Source organism: Maniola hyperantus, chromosome 13 (assembly GCF_902806685.2).
Source record: "Maniola hyperantus chromosome 13, iAphHyp1.2, whole genome shotgun sequence".
NCBI classification, from domain to species: Eukaryota; Metazoa; Arthropoda; class Insecta; order Lepidoptera; family Nymphalidae; genus Maniola; species Maniola hyperantus.
Genome location: NC_048548.1, coordinates 12,436,475 through 12,461,077, shown reverse-complemented (window position 1 = coordinate 12,461,077; position 24,603 = coordinate 12,436,475). Strand labels below are relative to the sequence as shown.

The 24,603-nt window shown below is 36.4% G+C and overlaps 2 protein-coding genes across 6 annotated transcripts in view; one reads left to right on the top strand and one right to left on the bottom strand.

Moving 5' to 3' along the window:
- Positions 1 to 6,304, top strand: part of stv (BAG domain-containing protein starvin) — a 36,434-nt gene extending 30,130 nt beyond the window's left edge. For 3 of the 4 annotated variants that reach the window (XM_034974827.2, XM_034974828.2, XM_034974826.2), the window contains exons 2-3: positions 3,054 to 3,204; positions 3,600 to 6,304. In XM_034974827.2, coding sequence (XP_034830718.1) covers positions 3,054 to 3,204; positions 3,600 to 5,425 — 1,977 coding nt within the window. In that variant the 3' untranslated portion in view covers positions 5,426 to 6,304. Of the gene's footprint in view, positions 1 to 3,053; positions 3,205 to 3,599 lie in introns of those variants that run through there. The other variant, XR_004674365.2, reaches the window with a different exon arrangement.
- A 3,013-nt stretch (positions 6,305 to 9,317) lies between these two features.
- Positions 9,318 to 24,284, bottom strand: dor (vacuolar protein sorting-associated protein 18 dor). Of its 2 annotated transcripts, XM_034974518.2 has the most exons (10): positions 23,675 to 24,284; positions 17,511 to 17,842; positions 16,708 to 16,755; positions 16,062 to 16,373; positions 14,307 to 15,529; positions 13,534 to 13,703; positions 12,954 to 13,105; positions 12,424 to 12,489; positions 11,994 to 12,159; positions 9,318 to 11,280 (listed from the first exon to the last, which is right to left on the bottom strand). In XM_034974518.2, the coding sequence occupies exons 1-10, from the start codon at positions 23,931 to 23,933 to the stop codon at positions 11,045 to 11,047; spliced, it is 2,964 nt and encodes a 987-aa protein (XP_034830409.1). In that variant the 5' UTR covers positions 23,934 to 24,284; the 3' UTR covers positions 9,318 to 11,044. The 2 variants fall into 2 exon arrangements, with proteins under 2 accessions (XP_034830409.1, XP_034830412.1); XM_034974521.2 differs by lacking the exon at positions 16,708 to 16,755.
- Between the last annotated feature and the right edge of the window lie 319 nt (positions 24,285 to 24,603).

The window sequence follows — 24,603 nt, the reverse complement described above, 5'->3', positions numbered from 1 at the left end:
AGTAATTCTGAATTCAGTTCAATAGTAGTCGCTGGCAATGGACGAGGTTTTACTACTGCGGCTTGTAGTACTTTTATTATCATGAGCTTTAAACTGAAACAAAAGAAGAGAGAACGGAATATATATGCCGCAATTAGAAACAATGTTGCCGAAACAAATGCCACACTTTATTGAAATTGCTGCAGATTGCTCCAGATTGATCCATGCGTGTTTTCGAGCAATAATCGCTTAAATGATTGGCCATGTAAACGCACCTTTACACGTAATGTCCTAAAATGTCTTGAAAGTTCTTTTACGCTTGCAAGCTATTTGTGTTTGCAATCTTGCAATATATGATTATATTGTAAATCATCTTTCGTCATAAACGTTATTGGGCATAATTCGTAGAATTAAGCGATGAAGATTTACTATTAAGGAAACACACTATAATTAACAATTCTATGCCAATTTCTTACTAAAATGCGTGGTTATATGACTATGTAGAGATTGTGGAGCAGCAAGTTTCTCTATTTGATGTTGTCATTGACTTATAGATATAGTATAGAGGGCTCACAAACGAATTCACATCGCTCAAGTTGCCTGGTTTGCACACATATAACACGTATGTATGTTTCTTATTACGAAATGTAGAAAAAAGGTTTATAATATCAACAACTTCAGTTTATTATAAACCTTAACACTTGAACATAAAGTTTAATAACGATTGCAAAATATTTATATTTAAGACCTCTTGTCAATAAAAAAATATTCGAATTTTTCAAATGTCAACAAAAATATTTATTCTAAAATAAAACTTAGCAGCTAAACAATAAGTTTAAAAATTTGAGTAATTTGAAACAAGCTTTTTGGCTGATATTTTTCGGGCCGCAATTGAAGCACTTATTTCATTCCTTGAGCATTTAATTTCAATGGATGTTGTACTTGTATTGCTTAAAATGTTTCGTTCTTTGTAGATATATACAATATCGACAGTGCGTAATACTACATAGGTATTCAATTAGAACTCTAAAATAGTTATTTCGGTCAAGGGAAACTGAACTGTGGTTACAGATCTTATTCTTTCATGGTTTGACCTAGTTCACTGGTCACCATCATTTTGTGCTAAATTAATAATTAAAATATGCAAATTCATTTTGACTTTCCGGTAAATAATTTGTCACTACAAATAAAATAATACCTATTCGCCCACATATCAAAGATTTATACTTATTCCAAGAAATAAAACGATTAATACTTACTCACTTTAATAATAAAAATGTAATGATTTGTCCCCGCATAAATCTTATCCTCATTATTACCTACTGCAAGTTATTTGTATGTTGTATTATGGTAAAGTACACTAGTTTTGTATTATTTATGCTTCGACAGTGTAAAGAGATCATATTTTATTATCATAAGCACTTTTTTAATAAGTACGCCTTATGTATTTAATTTTCATAGTTCCGTACCCGAAGGGTGCCAATTGACCCTATTTGCTAAGCCTCCCGCTTTCCGTCCGCCCTTCCGTCTGTCAGCGGGCTGCAGCTATAATAACAAATCTAAATATATAAAAGGAAAAGGTGACTGACTGACTAACAGATCTATCAACGCACAGCTCAAACTACTGGACAGATTGGGCTGAAATGTTGGATGCAGATAGCTATTATGACGTAGGCATCCGCTAAGAAAGGATTTTTCAAAATTCAACCCTTAAGGGGGAGAAATAGGGGTTTGAAAATTGCGTAGTCCACGCGGATAAAGTCGCGAGCATAAGCTAGTAATAAATAAATTAAAATGACCTCCATGTAAAAAAAAAGTACGTAATCTTGTACGATGGTACGGAATCCTTCGCGTGCGAGACCAAGTCGCACTTGACCGGTTTTTTAATGTTTCCATTTTGTTGACACAGCTGAAAATTACCGCTCTGCTTTGTTGGCGTGTTTGCGCATAATATGATGCAGTAGGTACAGGGCATTGCGCCGAGCTGTGCACCCAATCTAGGGTGTCATAGACGTAAGACGAGCAATGTTATAGTGTTTTTTTCCTGTGACACAGTGAATATGAATATGTTTTTCTCCCACTGGTTCTGAAGTAGGTTCATTATTTAAAAAACAACATTGCTTAGGATATAATTGGGCGAATATTTCTGTATATCCAAGATAGTTTTTTTTTGGTGCGACAAGTCATTTTACCGTAATTGCCCATTGTAATCAGTTTTTAGGGTTCCGTACCTCAAAAGATTTTGAACTGATTTTGTGGCTACATCACACAAAAAAAAATTAAATTGTGGTCATGAACAATTATTGCTATTTTCAACTTTCGAAGTAAGATAACTATATCAAGTGGGGTATCATATGAAAGGGCTTCACTTGTGCATTCTAAAACAGATTTGTATTATTTATATTTGATTTTTATGACTTTTTGATTCATCGTGAAAAAAGTCCAAAAAATACGACTGCAGTACGGAACCTTCAGTGCACGAGTCTGACTCGCACTTGGCCAGTTTTTCATAAATATCTCAATTTTGACTTGATTGTAGATTGGAATGTTTTTCAGAAAATACGTCCAATTAAAGTTATCGATGAGGTGTTCAAATCGATACGAAATATAAATGTACGACTTTATCTCCGACACCAGCCAGCGTAAGACGGGAGTCTGGGTCTAGACGTGTAAGGTCAGTCCGCGACCTCTCGTACCATACATGGCGAGCTCTTCGCGACTTTATACCCACTCGCTTTGCTGTCGCACGGTTGGTTATGCGGTTATAATTAATTTACATTTGTTAAACAAATGCTCATGTAGTAAAATAAGATGTACCTATTTAGGTAGGTATGTACTATGAAACAACAAAAACACAGCACAGCACCTATCATAAGGCCGCTTAGCTTAGCTAGCTAAAACCTGTAGGTACTACGGACAAAAAGCGGAGGCTTAGTAGTATAGTCTCGTCTCGTCTCGTTGGCACCTTTTATATATGGAACACATAAAATTGGTATTAAAAGAAAATAGTTAATTTAAGGCCCGAACTAGTCTAGTATCAAACTGAACTAACAGTAGTTTTGTGTTGTCCTCAGCGCGGTTTCCCGTTTGATGAGGAGGAGGGATCGGACGCGTGGAGCGAGCTAGCGGCGCGCCATCCCGACATCGCGGCGCGGTTGCGGCAGCGACAGCGCCCGCCCGCCTGGGCCAGGAAGCGGCGCCCCTCCAGCCAGGACGGCATAGACGGTAAGAACCGTTACCGCACAGAAGTGCCATAGCATAGAAGGCAAAGCGTTAAGATCACAAGCGTCATATTCATTCGAGGCCATTTCTGCAGCATAATCACAAAAATGTAAGCGATGCGACGTGCGGGAATCTGTGATGTCACCATAATGTGTAAACATCATAGATTTGACCACAACCTTATCCTAAAGCCGGACAAACGTGTGGCTGTCATCGGTGCGTGTGCCTCACGTACACAACACAATACTGCGCGAAAGTGGATTACTGGTGTGTCAGAGTACGCTTCCCATAAATCAATCTTTAAAACTTTTATATCATCACTTCCATTGTCACTTCCTCCGAAAAGTTCTGATCTATTAAAAACAATTGAACTAACACAAAACATTTCGTTGTTCCAGATACAGCCGACAGTTTCGGAGGCTTCGACTTCCCTTTCGACGACATACCACAAGACTTCAGAGAGCACTTCCCCTCGCATTGGAACAGACGATTCAGCGCCCGAGAGGAGCAGCCGACCTCCCCCCAGCCGCAGTCCCCCCAGCAACAGACCACCGCCACACAGACCGAGCACGACGCGGGGCCTTCCCACGTAGAGCAGACCTTACCCCAGTACGGCCTCAGGAACACAGTCGACCTAGGCCAGAAGAGCGCAGCAGACCCCAGCGTGGTTGATGCGGAGGACAGAGCGCACAGGTCTGTGTCAGCTCCCCCTGATCAGCGCGCCGTCAACCCCAACAGCAAGATGAGTGGACAGAGCCACCAGGACCAGTCCCACCCCCCGCCGCCGCCCGAGCAACACTCCAACGTCAGGCACATACCCATATTCGTCGAAGGCAGGGATGAACCGGTCATAAACAGATCAGTAGATCATGGAACTCACTTCGCTGACCCGAAACCCACATATGTGCCCCCGCCTCAACCCCATATCGATAGAGAACAATATTTCGCCAATGACGAGCCCGTAGGATTCCACTCTCCATTCTCTAAGCCCTTCTTCAGGCAATCGCCGCAACCGTTCACTAAACAGAAGATGTATCCCCAAGCGTTCGCCCGAGGCGGATCGCCGCAACGATCTCAGTCGCCCAAACCCCAGAGCTATCACGAGCACGCCGCGCCGCGACCGGAGACTCCGTCCAGACCGCAACAGAAGCAAGCTCCTCCACAACAGAAGCAAACTCCGCCGCAGCAAAAGCAACCTCCCCAGCAACCGAAGCAACCTTCGCCTCAACAGCGACAGACAACCCCGCAGCCCGCGACCTCGCCGCAGCCGCCGCATCACGAGGAGACTCGCCCGCAATCGCCGCCCCAAGAAAAACCGACCTCCAACGATCCCCTCACCCAAATCCTCACCATTCAGAAGGACGTCCTCAACCTCATAACGGAAGTCGAGAACTTCAAGGGCACCAAAAAAGACAAACACTACTTATACTTAGATGAGATGCTAACGAGGAATCTCATCAAATTAGATAATATCGAGACTGACGGCAAAGAAAGCATAAGGCAGGGAAGAAAGGAGGTGGTTAAATGTATTAATGATTGTATAGCGATGCTCGAGAGGAAAGCTGATAGTAGAGCTCTAACTACACCTCCACCGCAAGATGTGGAAATGCAGAATACTGCGACTGAAACCCCTGCTGAAGAGCATGCCGTCCACAATGGTGACGTAGAGATGAACGAAACTACCAAAGAGGCAAAACCAGTCCAACCCCAAATAGAACAAGAGCAAGCGCAGGAAAACACAACGTCGCCGCAAGTACAAGCGGAGGCTGAGATGAAAGAAGATGTCAAACTAGATGAAACTAAACAGCCAACCGAATGCAAAGAAGCTGCGCAATCTGATGTACAACCAGAAGAAACAAGAACCGCAGAACCAACCCCAGAAGTTGTACCCGAGCCACCTGCACCTCAAGAAGTATCTGAAAAGAAGAAGATCCCAAAGAAGACTGGTAAAAAACGGGACAAGAGCAAAGATAATAAAGAAGTCGCTAAAGAAAGCAAAAAAGAAGAGGTAGCAGAAAAAAATGAAACGAAAGATTGCAATAAAGATAACGTAGGTAAGACAGAAGTAAATGAAAACGAAACAAATAAACAAGAAAATGAAAATAAACCAGAAAATGTAGATAATAAAGGGGAGAATGTTGAAGTGATGCAAGTTGATGCTAAAGGTGACACGAATAAAGCTGATTCGCAAGCGATGGAAGTGGATGGTGCTGCTAGTCAATAAATTTAGTTTGCATTAGTAAATTGTTTGTAGCCACACGGTTAGGATTCGCCGCACGAGGCCTAAACCCACGGTCTCTATTCTCAATGACATTCAAATTGTAACTACATGCAGAATCGCAGAGGCGGGTTTAATAAAAAACTGCCATATCCTTTTCATGTTAGCTAGCCTCCTTTTATCTTAGACTGCATCATCACTTATCACCAGGTGAGATTGCAGTCAAGGGCTAGCTTGTATCTGAATTAAAAAAAATTAAAAATAGGGATGCAATTTTGTAAATTGTCATGATACTTGAAATTTAAATCTGACACAAGAAATGTCTATAAAAATTTCACATTACATATTGCTTTACAAAATTGATACAAAAAATGTTAACAAAGGAATTAGATTTGAACATTTTTGGAAAAAATATGCATAGTGTGCCATTGAAGACAATGACACACTGTGCATATTTTGTTATCTCAACCGACGAAACCACTTTTAGTGTTAGTAGTTAAAACAAGGAATCAATAGTTGGGCTTGTTTCTACAGTAACCGGCAGGAAATATTGTACATCGACCTTTAGAAAGAGATAGCGATTTTGTAGAGCGTTATCTCTGTCGCTGAGGCCGGCGTAGTTACAACATGAATGCCATAGCAAATAGGGGCCCTGCCTTCCTTCTTCTTCGTGTTAATTCTTTGTGCCTATGTGCTGTAACACCTCGTATTATGTTTGTACATTTTAAGTCTTTAACATCGCAACTTCGCATTAGATAATATTATTATGATGTCCTTTAGGGTTTAAAGTGGTCTCTTATTTAAAATCCTAATATTTAATTAATTAATTTATTGTTTATCATAACTTGATAACACAATTTTTTCTCAATAAACAATGATCTATAATTATGTGTTTTCTTTTTATTCCACATTCCTATTTTATCAAATCTCTTTCAAATGCCATGCGGTTTGACACACACATGCGGTAACTTGGCTAAGAGCGGTTACGCACTGCATCCGATCTGAACCCGTGAAAATACATATTATATAAAAAAACTCGGACCGAATTCGGATATTAATTATGGCTTACACACTATTTCTATCTCTGATCTAAATCCAAACTATTACATAGCAGTAGGTAGTGGCGTGCACAGGAGTTCAAGCCAGGGTATGCATTTAGGTATGAACTTATTTTACGGCAGGTTAAAATGAAAAATAAGCATTGACTTATTACAATGAGGGTAAGCCTTGGACGATGTAACCTATGGACTTGTAACGCGCCTAATATTACGAATAAAAATTTCTGTCACTTTTGGTGCGGGACGAGGAAACACTACATAGACAACTTGACACACTGACTCAACAAAGTTTTGTGTCATTATTAACACACACATATCTAAATCTTCAACACTACTACATTTTACGCACACTAATAAGTTATATACATCAACATACAAAGACATTACGAGTGTAAGACAGTCAAATTGATTTGCGATGCTACCGTATCGATATTTTAAAATATATCGATAGTTTTTCAGAAACAAAAGTAGAAGTAAGAATTTATTACTCGTATTTAATTACTTAAAACCAGTGTTTGGTCAGCGTAGCGTATTCTTGCATACATTCACCTCACTTAATAGGTAATTATCCCAAAAACTAATAATGCAACGTAAAAATAAGAAAAATATTTATTTAAAAAATATGCACATACTTTTTTACTTATTTTATATCATTTTTAATCTTTTGTATTTTTTTATATAACGAAATTTTCATTTCAAATTTCGATAGTGAAAATGTGCTTATTAATGACTTATATTATTATATAATACAAAATAAACCTGACCGCGCAAAAGCCTACCAAACATAATTAGTAGGTATATCAATCAATAAAATGTTTTTTTCTTTCCAATCAATCATTTATTTATTGCACATTGGGGTTACATGTTAATTCCAATATGGTGTACTCTTTGTCCAAAAAAATTAAATGTAAGTTATTAAATATAACACGTATTGCCCTTACAAATTAGCAATGCAAAAATTTTCTCAATACCTGCCGCTTTTACCCCACAGCAAAATTCCATAAGACAGATATGATACTATGAAAATAAATTAGTAAACACACACGGTGGCCTCTTCTATTTTTAACACGTCATTATTTACCATTAGGTTAATGTTATGTACATTCTTGGCGATTTAATACATAAATTTTATACATTTCGCGCCTATCACTAAAATTGCGTTTGCTTTAATTTTTTTTTAAATGTATTAAGTACGTGAAATCACAGAAATCGACCAGTTTTATTACAAGTATAGGTAGCGAAAAAATTGTGGTAATTAATAATAACTATTCTTTACTTGACTTGAAGACGGTAATTTAGTCGTTAATAATAAAGAAAATGTTTTCATCGATATCGATAATCGAACCGCAATCACTATCGTACTACTACGTAATTTCATGCTGTTCACGCGTATTCAAATTTTAACCTAATTTGTATATATCGAGGGTTGCAATTGTTTAGAAAAAACAAAATATAGCTCGTGAGGAGTGTGACTCGTTTCTACCGAATTATTACGTACTCAATTACTGAATCGGTAAAGTTCTCGATTGTTATTTTATTATAATAATTTATGTAATTTAATTTATAGAAAGCGTTTATTACACCAAAAATACTTACTTATGAAATGAAATTCCATCTTTTTGTAAATTTGATGTGTTTGATTTGTTCTTGCACTCACTAACGGCACAAACAGGCATTTTTCACCCAGCGTGTAAGACGTCGTCACACATCGAAAACGATTCTGACAATGACAAAATCGATTCCGCAAACAGTGTTTATAAACGCAGTGGATTAAAAATCCATTACTATTGACAGAGGGGAATAATCATGCGAGGCGCGTCCTTAGGTTAAATCGTCCAAGGGGTAAGCAGTGCGTTTATGCCTCTATGAGCTGCACACCACTGGCAGTAGGTACGTAAGTTAAGTACTGTTTGTACAAACAGTTTACGGATCGCGGATACGCGGTTCACGGATGACTGAGGTAGTGCGTAAATTACTATACAAATAGTTCTATGACTACTTCCGATTATTTTTTTCAAAATATATTATTTATACAAAAACACTTAAATTCGAAATTATAATTTCTATCGATTTGCAAAAATATATAACATTTTTGATATGTTAAAGTTAGACGCAAGTCACAACGCACACCTGCAGAATGGACTTCGGAGTTCGGAACGTATTTTCACGGATTCGGATCGAATGCAGTGCGTGACAACCGCTTTTGTTGTTTGCGCATTTCACAAGGCGTGTGTCATGCTTGTGTTTAAGTCGTATCGGCATAAGTAAACGTGTGCGTTTGCGAGCGCTTGCTCGCGACTGATTGGTTCGACAGGCACTAATGACGTAGCTACAAGTAAAGTTCACGCGCGATCGTGATTGCAAGAACCTATGCTTGCTACGTTGATAAGTTACCAACGTTATTTCATTTGTGAATGAAATTAGTAGGTGTCAAATAGAGCCTATATATTATATCCATACTAATATTATACATGCGAAAGTGTGTCTGCCTGTCTGTTAGCTTTTCACGGCCCATCCGTTGAATGAAATTTGGTACAGAGATAGCTTGCATCCCGGGGAAGGATATAGGCTACTTTTTATCCCGAAAAATCAAGAGCTCCCATGGGATTTTAAAGACCTAAATCAACGCGGACGAAATCTATTAAAATTATAAATGAGAAAGTGTCTGTCTGTCTGCTAGCTTTTCACGGCCCATCCGTTTAACTGATTTTGACGGTACAGAAACAGCTTGCTTCCTGACTGGGAGACAGGCTACTTTTGGTCCCGGAAAATCAGTTTTTGAAAACCTAAATCTATAAGGACGAAGTTGCGGGATTTTAAGATGTATAAAAACCAGCATAGTATTATACCAATTTAATATACTTACATATTTACTATTTAGAAACTTTATACCTAGTAAGAATGCATTTATAGTACAAAATACTAAAAAATATTAGATTCAATCACAGTACATTCTTAAAATCTATAATTATTACTATTGATATACACATAGAATAATGTAAATATATGAAAGGAAAAGGTATCTGACTGACTGATCTATGAACGCACAGCTCAAACTACTAGACAGATCGGGCTAAAATTTGGCATGCAGATAGCAGATTATGACGTATGCATCCACTAAGAAAGTATTTTTGAAAATTCAACCCCTAAGGGGGTGAAACAGGAGTTTGAAATTTGTGTAGTATAAGCTAGTGTGATAACTCTAAAAAGCATTACAGATAACAGAACTATTATACTATGTTTCTTCTAGGTATAGGCTGATGGACGCTAGTCGTAACATAGAAATTTCCTGATGTTCTCCTTTCAAAATTATTGAACTATAGCTATACAATCACTTCATTTTGTTCATAGGGTCTTGGACTGCAGATTACTGCATATAGATGGAACGCGCATATTGATAAACTATGTGGCAAAATGTCTACAGCATGCTTCGCTCTGAAGCGCGTGGCATCAACTTTATCAACAGAAGCAACTCGCGCGTGCTACTTTGCTTCTGTTCAAAGTCTGCTGCAGTATGGAGTTGAAATATGGGGACGTGGCGCAGACTGGGAGCGCGCCTTTAGACTTCAAAAGCGGGCTGTCCGAATACTAGCCCACGTACCGCAAGATACCCCAGCTCGGCCATATTTTAAGAAATTAGGCATATTAACCCTACCCAGCTTACTCATTTTGCATGTGGCTATTTATGTGGCGCAACATAAAGATGAGTTTGTGAATAGGGGCAGTAAAAAACTTTTTAACCTACGGCATCCTAATCGCCTAGTTGAAAAATACCACAGGCTTGAGAAAGCCTCGCGGACAGTGGTTGGAATGGGTCCCGAGGTCTATAATCGGATTCCCCACGACATAAAAAATGCGCAAAATATTAAGATTTTCAAAAGAAAAATGAAAAGCTGGCTTGTCGAGGAGTCTTTCTATAGTTATAATGAATTTCTACTTGGGAAGATCCAAGACTAAATTGTTTAAAACATTTATTTTATTTTATATTTTTAAAAAATCTATTCTTGAAACAAGAATATGTTATTAAATATTAAGAAAAAGAATTTAAATTATTGTAATTGACGTATAATGTGTATTTATGAATAAATGACTATGACTATGACTATGACTATGACTACTGCAGTCCAAGACCCTATTCCATGATTGATGTTTAACTAGACAAAATGTCTACAAGCAGTACATAATGCAGTTCAGTATTCAGGTTTATTTGATTAAGAAGTCAGTCTATATTTTCTCATGTCGTTCACTCCCATTCCTTCATGACTCGGTCCCAGTCTTCATCAGCAATGAACGGTTTGTCAATACAAGTGATCATGTGTTCTCCACAGAACACGCAATCATTCGCCACGATATCGTCTATTTCATTCTTCAGCACTTCCTTGAGAGGCAACTTGTTTCCGCCGATGTAAACCTAACATGCCATGGAAAATGTAGAAACGCCAGTTTATTGTTGTGGGAACCTCAAATATTAAAATACTGTTTTTTGCTATTTGATGCCATTTTTTAAGATGACTTTTCAATGTTTTTAAGAAGTTGGTCTCATTTTCCAAATCATTCCCATTCCCAATCACTCCCATTCCTTCATGACTCGGTCCCAGTCTTCATCAGCAATGAACGGTTTGTCAATACAAGTGATCATGTGTTCTCCACAGAACACGCACTCATTCGCCACGATATCATCTATTTCATTCTTCAGCACTTCCTTGAGAGGCAACCCGCTCGAGGTGACCGTGTTCAGTTCTATGCTCGGGAGAACTTTTAGTTTGCGTTGTAGATCTGTTAGTTTGTTGCGTTTGGCCGGCCCTACAACAAAAATAAATAATATAAGAATCTCTCTGTATATATTTTAATAAGTTTGTAAGTTTAAGTTTTTCATATTTGAATAACACAAACAATAAAGAATCAAATCTCACACATGTGCGATAAAAGTATTATTACCGCACAGTTGCTCACCTACAGAGACTGTTCGGTAATATGTTATAATCGCACAAGTACTTTAATGTAATATTTAAATCCCAAGACTTGACACTTCTCACTAAGGGCAACATGGCGACTAAACAGAGCAGCGTTGTTATCTTTTACTACGTCATTACTCTACCACCGGTTCGTAAAACAGATTCTACTGAGAAGAGCCCGCAAGAAACTCAACAGTTACATTTAAAAATGCAAGATGTTACAACTTTTTCAACGTGACAAGTTATTACATTAACCTGTGGGATGCTGCGAGTGAAATAAATTGTTTTCATGTGTCATTAAGTTACTAAATTGGCATGGTAATGGTACTATAAAAAACCACTGCAGTTTAACATGGCCGTGGTAATCATATTGTCATATTTTTACCAAATTTTTACTTATATTAAAAGTGTTAAATTATACATGTGCACTTTGCCTGCTCCTTTGGTGTTCAAAGTGCCTTACTATAATTTTCTACTTTGCGCACTCGCACCATAAATAACTATTCCATTATGTGTAAATAAAATAGACGATACGCTGTTCCGTTGTTGAAGAATACTTACCCAGTATGGGCTGCATCTCGGCCATGAGACAGTCGCTGTGGAACCTGTGAGCGCAGGGGAACAGGTAGAAGGGACGCAGCAGGAGCGCGATGTCGCACAGACAGCACGCGTCCGACACCGACACGAGAACGCTTCGGTTACGGAACGATTGGATCTCGTTGCGGACCTGAAACAATCAAATTTTTGGATATATTTTTTTAACCAGGGTTAATACTCGAAAGCGCTGGTCCGATCCTTCAACTAGTTTAAAGAGGCGCTGGCGTTGAGTAGGAAAATTCTTAGATGCGTCTTAGGGAGATCGTCCTCCGCGATTTTTTGCAGTGATACACTAGCGATACGTCGCATGTATCTTTGCCTACGATTCTGTATTTATTCTGAAACCATTTTTTTAAAATGACCAGAATGAGATGTCAAAAAAAACAGAACTTACACATTCAGCAGAATTAGTGGCCTCCTCCATTTCTGCTTTAATCTCTTCTATTTGTTTGTTATATTCCTAAAAACAAGAATTATTGTAATTAATTTTAAAATAAATTATAATACTTGAATTGCAAGTAGAAAATTGTGCCTAGGTGCAAATTTTAATACCCAAGCCGCAGGCGAGGGTTTTCAACGGCGTACGTTTTTCAGTACATTAAAAAAATGTGATCAGTAAAAATGACAGTAAATAGAAATATATATTAGAATCCAGGTTAAATATAATAATATAATATATTTAAATATAATATAATATATAATAATAACAAGCTAAAATATTCCTAATAGATGTCCTGAAACAGCTGTTCTGAAGATCGGTGGTATTAGTCATTTACCAAAAAATTACCGAACTTGTGCGATAATAAAATATTAATTCGCGATTTGTACAGGCTAGGCGGTCGACTGTACAATAGTAACTTTTTATCGCTCGTGTGCGGTAAAAATCTAGGTTACACTTTTGACAGTTGTATAATGTCACCTCACCTCCAAGGACTGGCAAATGGGCTCCCGGAAGTGGTCGATGGTGACCACGTCGCTGAAGAAGGGCAGGATGTCCTCGATCTTGATGAGCGGACATTCTTCCAGTAAACTCATCGCTTCCTTGATGTCTTGGTTCTTCGTTATCACGTGTTCGGCTGTAAAAGACAGGAGTACAAACTTTTTACCTAAGAGCGGTTTGGCAGTTATGAATTTGTTTATTTGTTAGTCGGTTCAACGATGCGTACTGATGACGGTATTCAAATTTCGTCCATATTCGGTACTATAGACGTCGTCGTTTTAATTTTATCAGTGCGTACTGATGACGTCATTGGAATTTCATCGGTGCGTATTAATGACATCATCCGAATTTCATCGGTGCGTTCTGTAGACGTTATTCGAATTTCATTAGTACGTACCGATAAAGTCATTTGAATTTCATTGGCGCATACTGATAACGCGAGTTTACAACCCTCAATATTCGAATAACAACAAATGCAAATAATAAGCGTAGTAGTAGCAAGTATAATAAGCGCGAAACAAGACGTGTACAAGCTGGGCTGTGTATTTAATCCTTAGTCTATACCTATTCCAAGCCAAAGCCGCCTCTGTAGGCTCTCATCGTCCGGCAAGTTGGCGACGCTCTTCGCCAGTGTCAGACCCACTTCTAGCGCCAACTCCGCCGCCGACTCCCACAGCCCCAGCAGAGTTGATAGCTTTACACACGCTTCTGATAGACCCTTTTCTCTGCAGAGCCTACAAATATTCAATTAAGGGTTATTTGTACTTTGATGGCACATAAAATAAAATGGGTTACTTATGTAAGCCATAAATATAAAAGTAAGATGTCAAGGAAGGACTTATGTCCTTCCTTGACATCTTACTTTTAACCTTAAATGTTTGTACAAAGAAGTCGAAGTCTCAGTAAAAAATTAATTTATTTTACTAAGCTTAAATAATTGAATTGAAAGATCTATCCTTTTCTGAGGGAGCGTTATGAAAAGGGTAACAACATGTTTAAATCTGTAAATTTTTAGTTTAGTTTAGAGATTGTGGACAGGATAATTAGCCACAATGTGTGATGCAAGAATGGTAAAACCAATCAGGCAGAGACCTGATTGATACAATAACAATTTTTTGTGGTAGTTTGGTCGACACGTAAGTAATCTAAAAATGGGGCCGATTCTCTAGTACACAATCTCTAAACTAAACTAAATTAACAGGTCTAAATCTAGTGCTTTTCTTTTCCGCAAGCAACATTATGAAAGGGATAGCAATAGATTTAGACGTGATATTTTAGTTTAGTTTAGAGATTGTGTACAAAGGAATTAGCCACAATATGGTATCAAACAAACTCACCTCAAAGCATAATGAACATCGTAGTTAACAAGCACGAGTTCCTGTCCTTGTCTTGTCAAATACTTCATCAACGCGCCCTGATCGTACTCCACATACAAAGTCAACAGGTAATTATGTATCGCTCTATCCTTCACGTTGAAATTCTGGAGCATGAACTCCAAATACCTAATAATTTCCGAAATATGGGCCTCGTCGTTTTCACAGGATAAAAAGGCTGGTAAAAGTTTCGTTGGATTCAGTAAAGGACCTTGAGCTATCAAAGCTGTGGCGGTCTGAGAAGGTAATTCTTCCATAAGCGTTGGCGCAAATTGGTAGAACAATTCAGGCCTTTTCTTGGACTGTAGCATCTTCAGCGCTTCTATATACGACTTTTTGTATATATGCTGGGCTATCACATTTTCATAATCTTCATTTATCATTGTTAGTTTAATAAGATTATCTTTGTCCCCATGAGAAGACATCAAATCGTAAATAACAGATTTGATATGCTGCATACATTTTACGACTTTCGGTTGGAGGAGAAAAACTTCGAAATCGCTTTCAATTTGATAATACTCCTGCGATTCGGACTTTCCAGTACGTCTTAACGACCCGAGTTGTGATAAATACAGTTCCGTCATCCAAATAACTATCATGGAAATTAGAGTTTTATCATCCTCTAAAGCCTCTAGTCTTTTACCTAAATAGACTTTTAGAGCATTAACTTGATCAACTTCTAAAAATTTAAGGCATACAGTTTCAAAACTGCTTTGAGTCTCTGCATATATTTCTGCACTTCTATCATAATCTCCTTTATTAAAGAGTAATTCTGCCTGTTTTACGTTAATGGTATCGATGAATGCAGGATTGTTTTGGCAGTAAAGTTTTGCGAGATCAAACTGTTCTTTGTCAGAGTAAATCCTCCATACATTTCGTTCCTCCCTTTTGACTTTGTATCGAAAAACTGCTTTATCTGTGACCGCCCATATTGTCTTCCTTATGGGATCTTGTACTATATTCTTTAGTTTTCCGTGGACTTCTGAATATTTGTCCTCATAAACTAATTCTTGGTTTAAAAGTGACACAGCCTTGACTCTATCAGAGAACATGAGTAAAGCGTGAAATTCGGTCAATACAAACGACAATGGTGTTGTTTCTTCACTCGAATCTTTACCGGATGGATAGTTTATAAGTTCGCTTTGGGTAAAAAGTGAGTTTGAATTTTGTTGTGATGTTGGATCTAGCTGTAAAAGGATGAATAACCTTGTTTATTTTTTTTACCTACCGACGAGATATGTCATGCGTTGGTGAGACAAAAACTAGGGGTAGAGATATTAACTTACCCCCCGTACCCACTTTTCGTTTGTCGGCGCGGATATTAATCGGATATTCAAGTGGCAGAACATTTTGACCCAATCGGTCTCCGACAAGTGTGCATAGCTTCATATAAAATGTTCAGCACCTGGAATATCCGATTAAAGTCTGGGTCCGACAGACAAGTTGGAACATCCCGCTTCCACTTGTTGGCTGTCGGGCCCAGATCGGTGTCGACGTGATGTCAAGAAATGTATTAATGATTAAGTAAGTTGATCAGGCAAGTTTTGCAAAGTCGCTGTCATTGTCAATTTTTGCAAGTTTTTAGTAAATATACAACACTTGCAGAAGCTGACTTGCTGCAAAAGTTTACACAGTGCATAAAGCTAGTTATTAGTAGTAGTATATTATTATATATTTAGTATATTAGTTACTTGCTGGATATGAAAGAAAAATTCTTACCTGGCCATAAAATATACCCGGTTCAGTCAACCACGCAAATGTCCTTGGCGTATTATTCTTATCGAAATAGAACTGTAATTTGGAATATTTCAACGTGGAAGGTATTTCCTGGAATCCAGTCTCCGGAGTGGTGAGATATGGATGGAATATGGACTGTAGGGAAGGTTTGTCGTCCGCCATCATAGCGTGGCCTATGAACTGGTAGAGCCTAGTGGGCGTGGTGACAAAGATGAAGAATTTACTTGTGTTGCTCACTCGGTGGAACTGTATGCCTGTGATGGGCGTGTTCATGCCTCTGCCAATGTCGAATATCTAAAAAACAATTAAGAACATATTATAACAAAATCAGTAAAAATTCGCACCAAATTGTGAACCTTCTCCTTTTTTTGAAGTTGATTAAAAATAATAAAAAATCTATGTTAATTGCACCATAGCATTTTAATGACAAAAAAGGACAATCGCGGGTGTAGTCAATGTAGAACTATAATTGCGATATTATAAATGCGAAAGTGTGTGTTTGTTGGTGTGTCCTTCAATCACGCCGTAACGGTGCAATGGATCGTGTCGAATAAAAACCAGACTGAAAATATTGGTAACATGCTAAGGCAAAAATAAATAAGGAAGCTAAAATTGAGAGCAATATTACCAAACCATCAATCTCCTTGCCTCCATATAGAGGCAGATAAGTAGGCAGCTTGAGAAAATAAAACAGATATATAAATACAAGAATAACAGGCAGGATATAGAACATTAGTTAACATGAAGAATAGCCCTCGGCAACCTGGGCGGTCTACTCGGCTTCTGAAGCGAGCTTGGATGGCTGGAGTAAAGACTTCGGCGGGGAGGGGCGATGCACGCACAACAGACGGAAACGTTTAAGTGCGGAAACCAGCCCAGAATGAAGAAAGAAATAAAGAACATGAAGAATTAAAAAAATTCAATTTTCCAGGATATCAAAAAACTCTAAACATGATGTACCTTATTACACCTGGCAAAATATAATAAACTTTATTCCTTTATTTTACGTTTTTTTTCTCCCCCTAAAATTAAATTTTTTGATTACACTGTAATTAGTAATATTATATAAAATATTCTAACCGCTAAACTTTCCTAGTCCTCAGTAAAACCCACTAGGAACTCATATATGGTCTCCACGTCAAAGGTTTAACCTAGTGTGGAGACCACTAGTAACCGACGCCAAAATAACGTGTTTTTGTTAAATAAAGATATTTTTATTTTTATTTTATTTACACCTTTATTTGGTTGGGGCATCAAATACTATTTAAATAAAGTGTGATTGGCACAGCTGTAACTGCTTAGCTGGTCTGGTGTAAGTCATATTCTATTAAAAAAACCGACCAAGTGCGAGTCGGACTCACGCACGAAGGGTTATGTACCATTATCTATAAAAACAAGCAAAAAATCACATTTGTTGTATCACACACACACCTGTCTCCAATATTGCTGACTAGCTGTAAACATCTTATCGCTCTCTGCTTCCAGCTCAGTTTCTAGTATATGTCCTTGTGAAGTACCCAGCAATATAGGACCTGTGGTTGTCAAGGACTTGTTCTCATAGTTCCACCCAACTTCCGTCACCTCATAGTTCTTAGACTTGGTCACAGGTTTCAGTTTGATGCTCTTACGATGAAGGTAGACCAACTCAGGGCTACCCTCTTTGTTCCGAGCAGCAAAAGCCATGAGGAGATGGTAACCCAATGGGTCCAGGAATATGGCTGTGAGTTTTGAATTTGGTTGCACAAACTTTGCATAGTGGATTTCTAAAAACAATATATAATGATGAACTTTTGTCTTTTTAGTGTACAAGAACAATTTTTTTTTGACATTATAGTTTTACTTGTAAAGTTTTTTTTTTTAATGAAAATTTTACAATTTATAACAATAATAGAACAATTTATGAATGTTCAAAAAAAGTAAAAAAAAATATTGTAAGGTGTTAGTTAATTTTTTTTTGTTGAGCAAACGAGCAGGCGGGTCATCTGATGTTAAGTGATTACCGCCACCCATGAACGTTTGCAGCACCAGAGGGACCACCGATGTGTTGCCGGCCTTTCAGGAATTTGTTGGTCTGCCCCTTGAATAACGCCATGTTGTAATCCAGTGGGAACACCGCTGATGAGAGTTGATATTATGTTTGTCAATTTAAAACTAAAAGATTTTAAAAATTGTACATCTTGATATTGTTATAAGATTTGCCATCTTCAGTAATGAAGGAAGGAAGCAAGAGAAAACTTTTATTAAATTCATTATAGTGCCACGCTTAGCCACTACACACGATGGAATGTGGCCTAATATGGGACATGTTTACCTAGAATATGCCTATTCAATATGGTTTTAAAGATATCTGGATTGTAAGTTCGGAAGTTTTAGATCTTAGACAGGACTTGGCAACCCTATCTGGGCAATTGGAAAGTGCCCATGAAGAAATTGAAAAACTTAATATAGAAAACTCAAAACTAAGAAAGTTAATTGAAGAAAATGAAAAACAAACAAAATTACTTAAAACCTTACTAAATGACGGAACCTCTTCAATCAACTCCACTCCGATACGAACAAAGAAAAAGAAATCTAAACGAACACCGTCAATGAAAACCTCTATACAAAACACGCCAACCTCCGACACTGAAAAAGAATATTTATGCACACCCATACGAATATCTGTGGATGAAACCTCAACGCTAATATCCCATAAACCAACAGAACAAATACCAATTAATTTGGAAACTACACCAGCAATATCACCAAAAACAGAAACAAATAAAAAACTGGCTCTAAAAAGTCAATTAGGCTCTACTAATACCCAAAAAAAAACAGGAAGGAAAATTTGTATAATAGGAAGTCAACAATGTAAAAATTTATCAACAGCGCTCATTCAGTCGAGAAGAAACAATCCCTATGAAAAATACACAATTGAAGCGTTCATTAAGCCTGATGCATCGACAGGGGATATCCTTAAATCCTGTGATTTGTATGATTTTTCCAGTAATGACAAATTAATCCTAACTGTAGGTGAAAATGACTGTGATCCAATTAAGATCTCATCTGACTTATATACAAAGATACATTCTCTACCACAAGTCCACATTATTGTAACTAGTGTAACCATCAATAGGCATTTGAATGAACAGAAACTTAATGACATGTTGCGATTAATATGTAACAGATTTCCTAATTGTACGTTTCTTAATCTGGATGAAAACATTTATCGATATAACACGCTGTATTATAATATTTTTTGCCATAAAATAAATCTTATAATTGACCAAATAGACTATAATAACAAATTTTTAAATTTCAAAAAACGAAGATCCACAAATCGCTCTACAGTAAAAGGAACGATACCATATTATTTTACAAAAGTGACTCATGACACTACTACAAAAATCAAAAATAGTCCAACTTTAACTTCAACTAAAGACGCGCCAAAGAAAGGAACAATTCCTTTCTATTTTAAGCCAATAAAAGCTGATGACAGTAAAAATGAAAAAAACCGGTTTTTTCGCCCCTAAAATAAAAAATTCGACATGCACTTGTAAAGTCCTTCACCAAAATGTTGCTGGCTTTCTAGCAAAAAAAGATCTGATAGAAATCATGGTAGAAGATATGCAAGATCCAGATAAAATCGACATATTATGCTTCACGGAAACGTTCATTCCAAAAGGACATGAAAGTAATATAAAACTAAATGGTTATTTATTAGCATCAAATTACTGCAGAATAAAAAAAAAAAGGGGTGGTGTTTGTATTTTAACATCACAAGGGATAGGATCAAAAAATTTAGAGTACCTGCAGACTATAAGTGTACCTAAAGCATTTGAATGTTGTGGGATAGAAATAGTGGACAAAAATCTCTTTATCATCTGTGTCTACAGGACGCCTGATTCTGATGTTAGTATATTTTTTGAAAAGTTAAGGACTGTGCTTCAGAAATACTGTAAAAAGAATAAAAAAATTATCATAGCAGGTGATTTCAATATAAATACATTACATTGTAATAAAATCACTGAACAGTTACAGCAAATTGTACAAAATTTTAACTTTAAATTACATATTAATCTACCAACAAGAAATAACACATGCATTGATCATATAATGAGTAATATTAACGGTGCTGTCGGTTCATTACATAACTATGATATTTCTGATCATAACACAGCGCAACTTCTAAGTTTCGCAAGTGACAACATTAAAAATAAAATATCAATGTTCATGTACAAACGTGATTATAGTAACCATAATATTGATATATTCAAAAATTACCTAAGAAGCTTGTCCTTCAATGAAATCTATGAAGAGAAATTTTTTAATAAAGCATTCAATAAATTTCATTCCTTAGTAACTCTACTATATAGGCTTTGTTTTCCGAGAATAAAAATAAAAAATATGCAATTAAGTGGAAAACCGAAATGGATAACTAAAGGTATTCGAATAAGCTGTAAAACAAAAAGAGTATTAAGATATACAATATATATAAAAAAAGACTATGGCAATAAGACTAACTATTTGAAATATGCAAGAACATTAAAATATTGTATTGCCACAGCAAGAAAATTGACTAATACCCATTATATAGTAAACAGTAAAAATATGTGTTATGCCACGTGGAAAATTATAAAAAATGAAACGAAAAATGACATTAGTAATACCTGCATAGAATCAGTTATAGTAAATAATAATGAAATCACTAACACTAAAGATATAGCAAATAGTTTTAATGACTATTGGATAAACTTGACTAGTGACAGTGATAAATGCTTGATTAAACAAAAAATAAAATCAAATATAAATCAAAATAAAACTGGAAGTAGTTTCTTTCTCAATCCAGTAACTGAAAACGAAATATTAAAAATAATACAATTCTTGCGGAATACTAAAGCAGTAGGCTATGATGAAATACTCACACGAATTATTAAAACATGCAAAGATGAATTAGTACCAGTTATAACATACTTAGTCAATATGTCGTTTGAAAATGGTGAATTTCCAGATGCCCTAAAGTTATCTGTGGTCAAGCCACTACATAAAAAAGACGACAAAAAAAACCTGACTAACTACCGCCCAATCACACTTGTATCTATTTTTTCAAAAATCTTTGAGAAAGCAATGTATGGCCGTCTAACTAAATTTTTTACAAAAAATGATATAATAAATAAGCAACAATATGGCTTTCAAAAAAATAAGTCGACCACACTAGCTGCATTCAAACTGGTAAACAAAATAGCAAAAAATATAGATTCTAAAAAACCAACATGCGTAATATTCTTTGATATGAGCAAGGCCTTTGATTTTGTATCACACAGCATTTTGTTGGACAAACTAGAACAAAATGGCATCAGAGGACCGGCTCTTAAATGGATGGAGTCTTATTTAAAAGATCGTAAGCAACGTGTAGAGATAAATTCTATCGACGAGAAGGCTACCATAATTCCCCAAAAATCAAACTTTAAAATAAATAAATACGGAGTGCCGCAAGGAAGCGTCCTCGGACCGTTATTATTCTTAATTTATATTAATGACCTACCTAGTGTAACTAAAAATGACTGTTATTTATTCGCTGACGACATATCTATAATCATGACATGTAGCAATAAAAATAATATTGGTAATTATGAAAATGACATTAACAATGAAATTAATACTGTGGTAAATTGGTTGCAGGATAATAACCTTCAAGTTAATATTAAAAAAACCTCCTTTATACAATTTAGCGTAGGTAACCGTTCTAATAACTACAACCTTAAGATAAACTATACAGATACCCAAATAGAAGAAGCTCAGCAGGTTAAATTTTTAGGAGTACTATTAGATAAAAATCTAAAGTGGAAAGAGCACGTGGACATAGTATGCAAAAAAATTCATAAATATGTTTATGTGTTATATAGATTACGCAAAACAGCATTGCCAAGTACGGTATTGGCAGCTTATCACGGCTATGTCGCATCAGTTCTTCGATATGGACTCATACTGTGGGGAAACTCTAGTGAGGCTTACAGAGCTTTCATAGCTCAAAAGAGATGCTTGAGAGCTATGACAGGAGCTTTTTACTTAGATTCATGTCAACCATTATTTAAAAAATTACGTATTCTCCCACTTCCGTGTATGTATATATATGAAATCTGTATCTTTGTGAAACAACATGATGATCTATTTACAAAAGCAAAAGATATTTATCCAAGGAATACAAGAAACGGTGATAGACTGGTGATTGAACATAGGTTTTACAGTGCATCTTACGGAAAATGTAGTTATGTCATGTGTATAAAAATATTTAATAAACTACCTCCAGGATTACGGGTATTACCCCTCCAACGATTTAAGAAGGATCTTTTTAAGTGGCTTATAGATAAATGTTTTTATTCAATCAATGAAATGTTGGCACAGTAGGTTAAGTTGACTATTATAATATATAATATATAGAATTAAACTTGACTTAGATTGTAAAAATAATTAAAATTTAATGAATTTAACTATGCTAATAATTATTAGAATTTTATTAATTGTGTTATAATAGAAAAAATTTTGCATGCCAGAAATGGCCGATTACATTGATTCTTACTTACCTTAAAAACTAACTACCATTGTGACATGTATTCTAGCAAAATAAAGGATTTATGATTTATGATTATGATTTATGTAATAGTTACAATCAAATAGCTGAATAAGTAATCTAACTTCTAATGATAATAACTTTATAGTATACAACAATTATTTGAATAGTACTTAATCTAACTTTACTCATTAATTTTAAAAGCCAATTAGGTAGTGATTGATTCTTATCAACAGTTTTCAATAAAAAGTAATACTCAATCAATTTATGCCTAGTACAAACCAAAAATACATAGTGAATAATTTTAGCATAGCATAAATATATAAAAGGCAAAGGTGACTGACTGACTGACTGATCTATCAACGCACCGCTCAAACTACTGAATGGATTGGGCTGAAATTTGGCATGCAGATAGCTATTATAATGTAGGCATCCATTAAGAAAGGATTTTTGAAAGTTCAACCCCTAAGGGGGTGAATTAGGGGTTTGAAATTTGTGTAGTCCACGTGGACGAAGTTGCAAGCATAAGCTAATAATTAAATACGTGTGCACAAAACAAATAATCCAATCTGCCAAGTTGCCAGTTTGCACAGAACATTATGAATTAAATACACAGCCTGGCGAGCTCCATATTTAGTACAATGTGCAGTCCTCATATATTACTTCATAGAGACAGGGCCATTGAACAAGCAAAATGGCACAGACTCATTGGTCCTAAAATGTTTATTTAGCACCAATGCAACCTCAGTGACGTCTGGATTTCAAACGGGTCGTTCATTAGTATCTAAGAGGTGGCGCTGATTTATTTGTTTCCAAAATGTGAAAAATTTTGTTCGCTGGGGCATATCTTGTCATTTATATCGATGGCAGTCCTATGTTGTGTGTTCTGGGGCTCTATCGCAGTAGAATGACAGCTACAATGTCACGATTCTAGCCGTTTGGAAAAATGAATGTATATTAATATGCCTGCATATGATATACCATCATAACATGCTGTCAGTTACTCATATTACAAGCTAAAACACTCTTTTAAATAATACCTTACCTTCATGCTGATCAGGCATCTTCAAATCGAGCCTGAACAGCTTTCCGTTAGCCATGGCTAGGACTAAGAAGTCGCTAGACACCGCTACATGGGTGATCAAGTCAGATGGATTGAAATTCATCTTTTGCTTAGAAAACATTGGTGTATTATCTTCCAACTGCATATTGATGTAGCCCGACGACGTCATCTGTTCAGACACTGGCACTGACCGCTGGGAAATCTGCGATGCTTGCTCGTATTGATCAAAAATCGAAGTCATTTTGAGATTTTGAGTTGTACTTTAGCACTTCAAAACATAAAATGAATTTATTTTTATGCTAAAATCCGTTTTGTATCTTTTATAATGATATCAATAGGTAAAGTTACATTCGGTTTAAGTTTTCTACAGGAAATGTTACTGCAATAGGTATAAAATATACACCAAACACTGTAAAAACGTGATAGAGAAAATCTGAAAACACCGGAAAACACCACCGACACCGAATAATAAAATGGAAAACACAATCAATCAAAATGATGATTTTTATTTATTTATTATGAAATGAATTTTTTATTTTTATTTATTTATTATGGCTCTGTGATTATGGCTAAAAATGATGAATGAAGTACCCACAGATTAATAGGGATACTAGTACCAAATACCAATCACCACCAACCAATCAAACAAATCAACACAATATATGTTATTGGTCTGTGAACACAACAACATTTTACCACAGAAGTCAGAACACTTTTTACACCCATAGACTATTTTGTATTTGTGATTTGGCTTATTTGGTGACATTGAGCAACACTTATAGACTCTTTGACATCACAGACTGTGGCGGTTGCCACAGTATTCCTAGGTCATTGCCACAGTACAATACAGTACAGTAGATGGCGCTATTCAATCGATGACGTAGTCCCGAACAAATGTACCTACCGCCGAC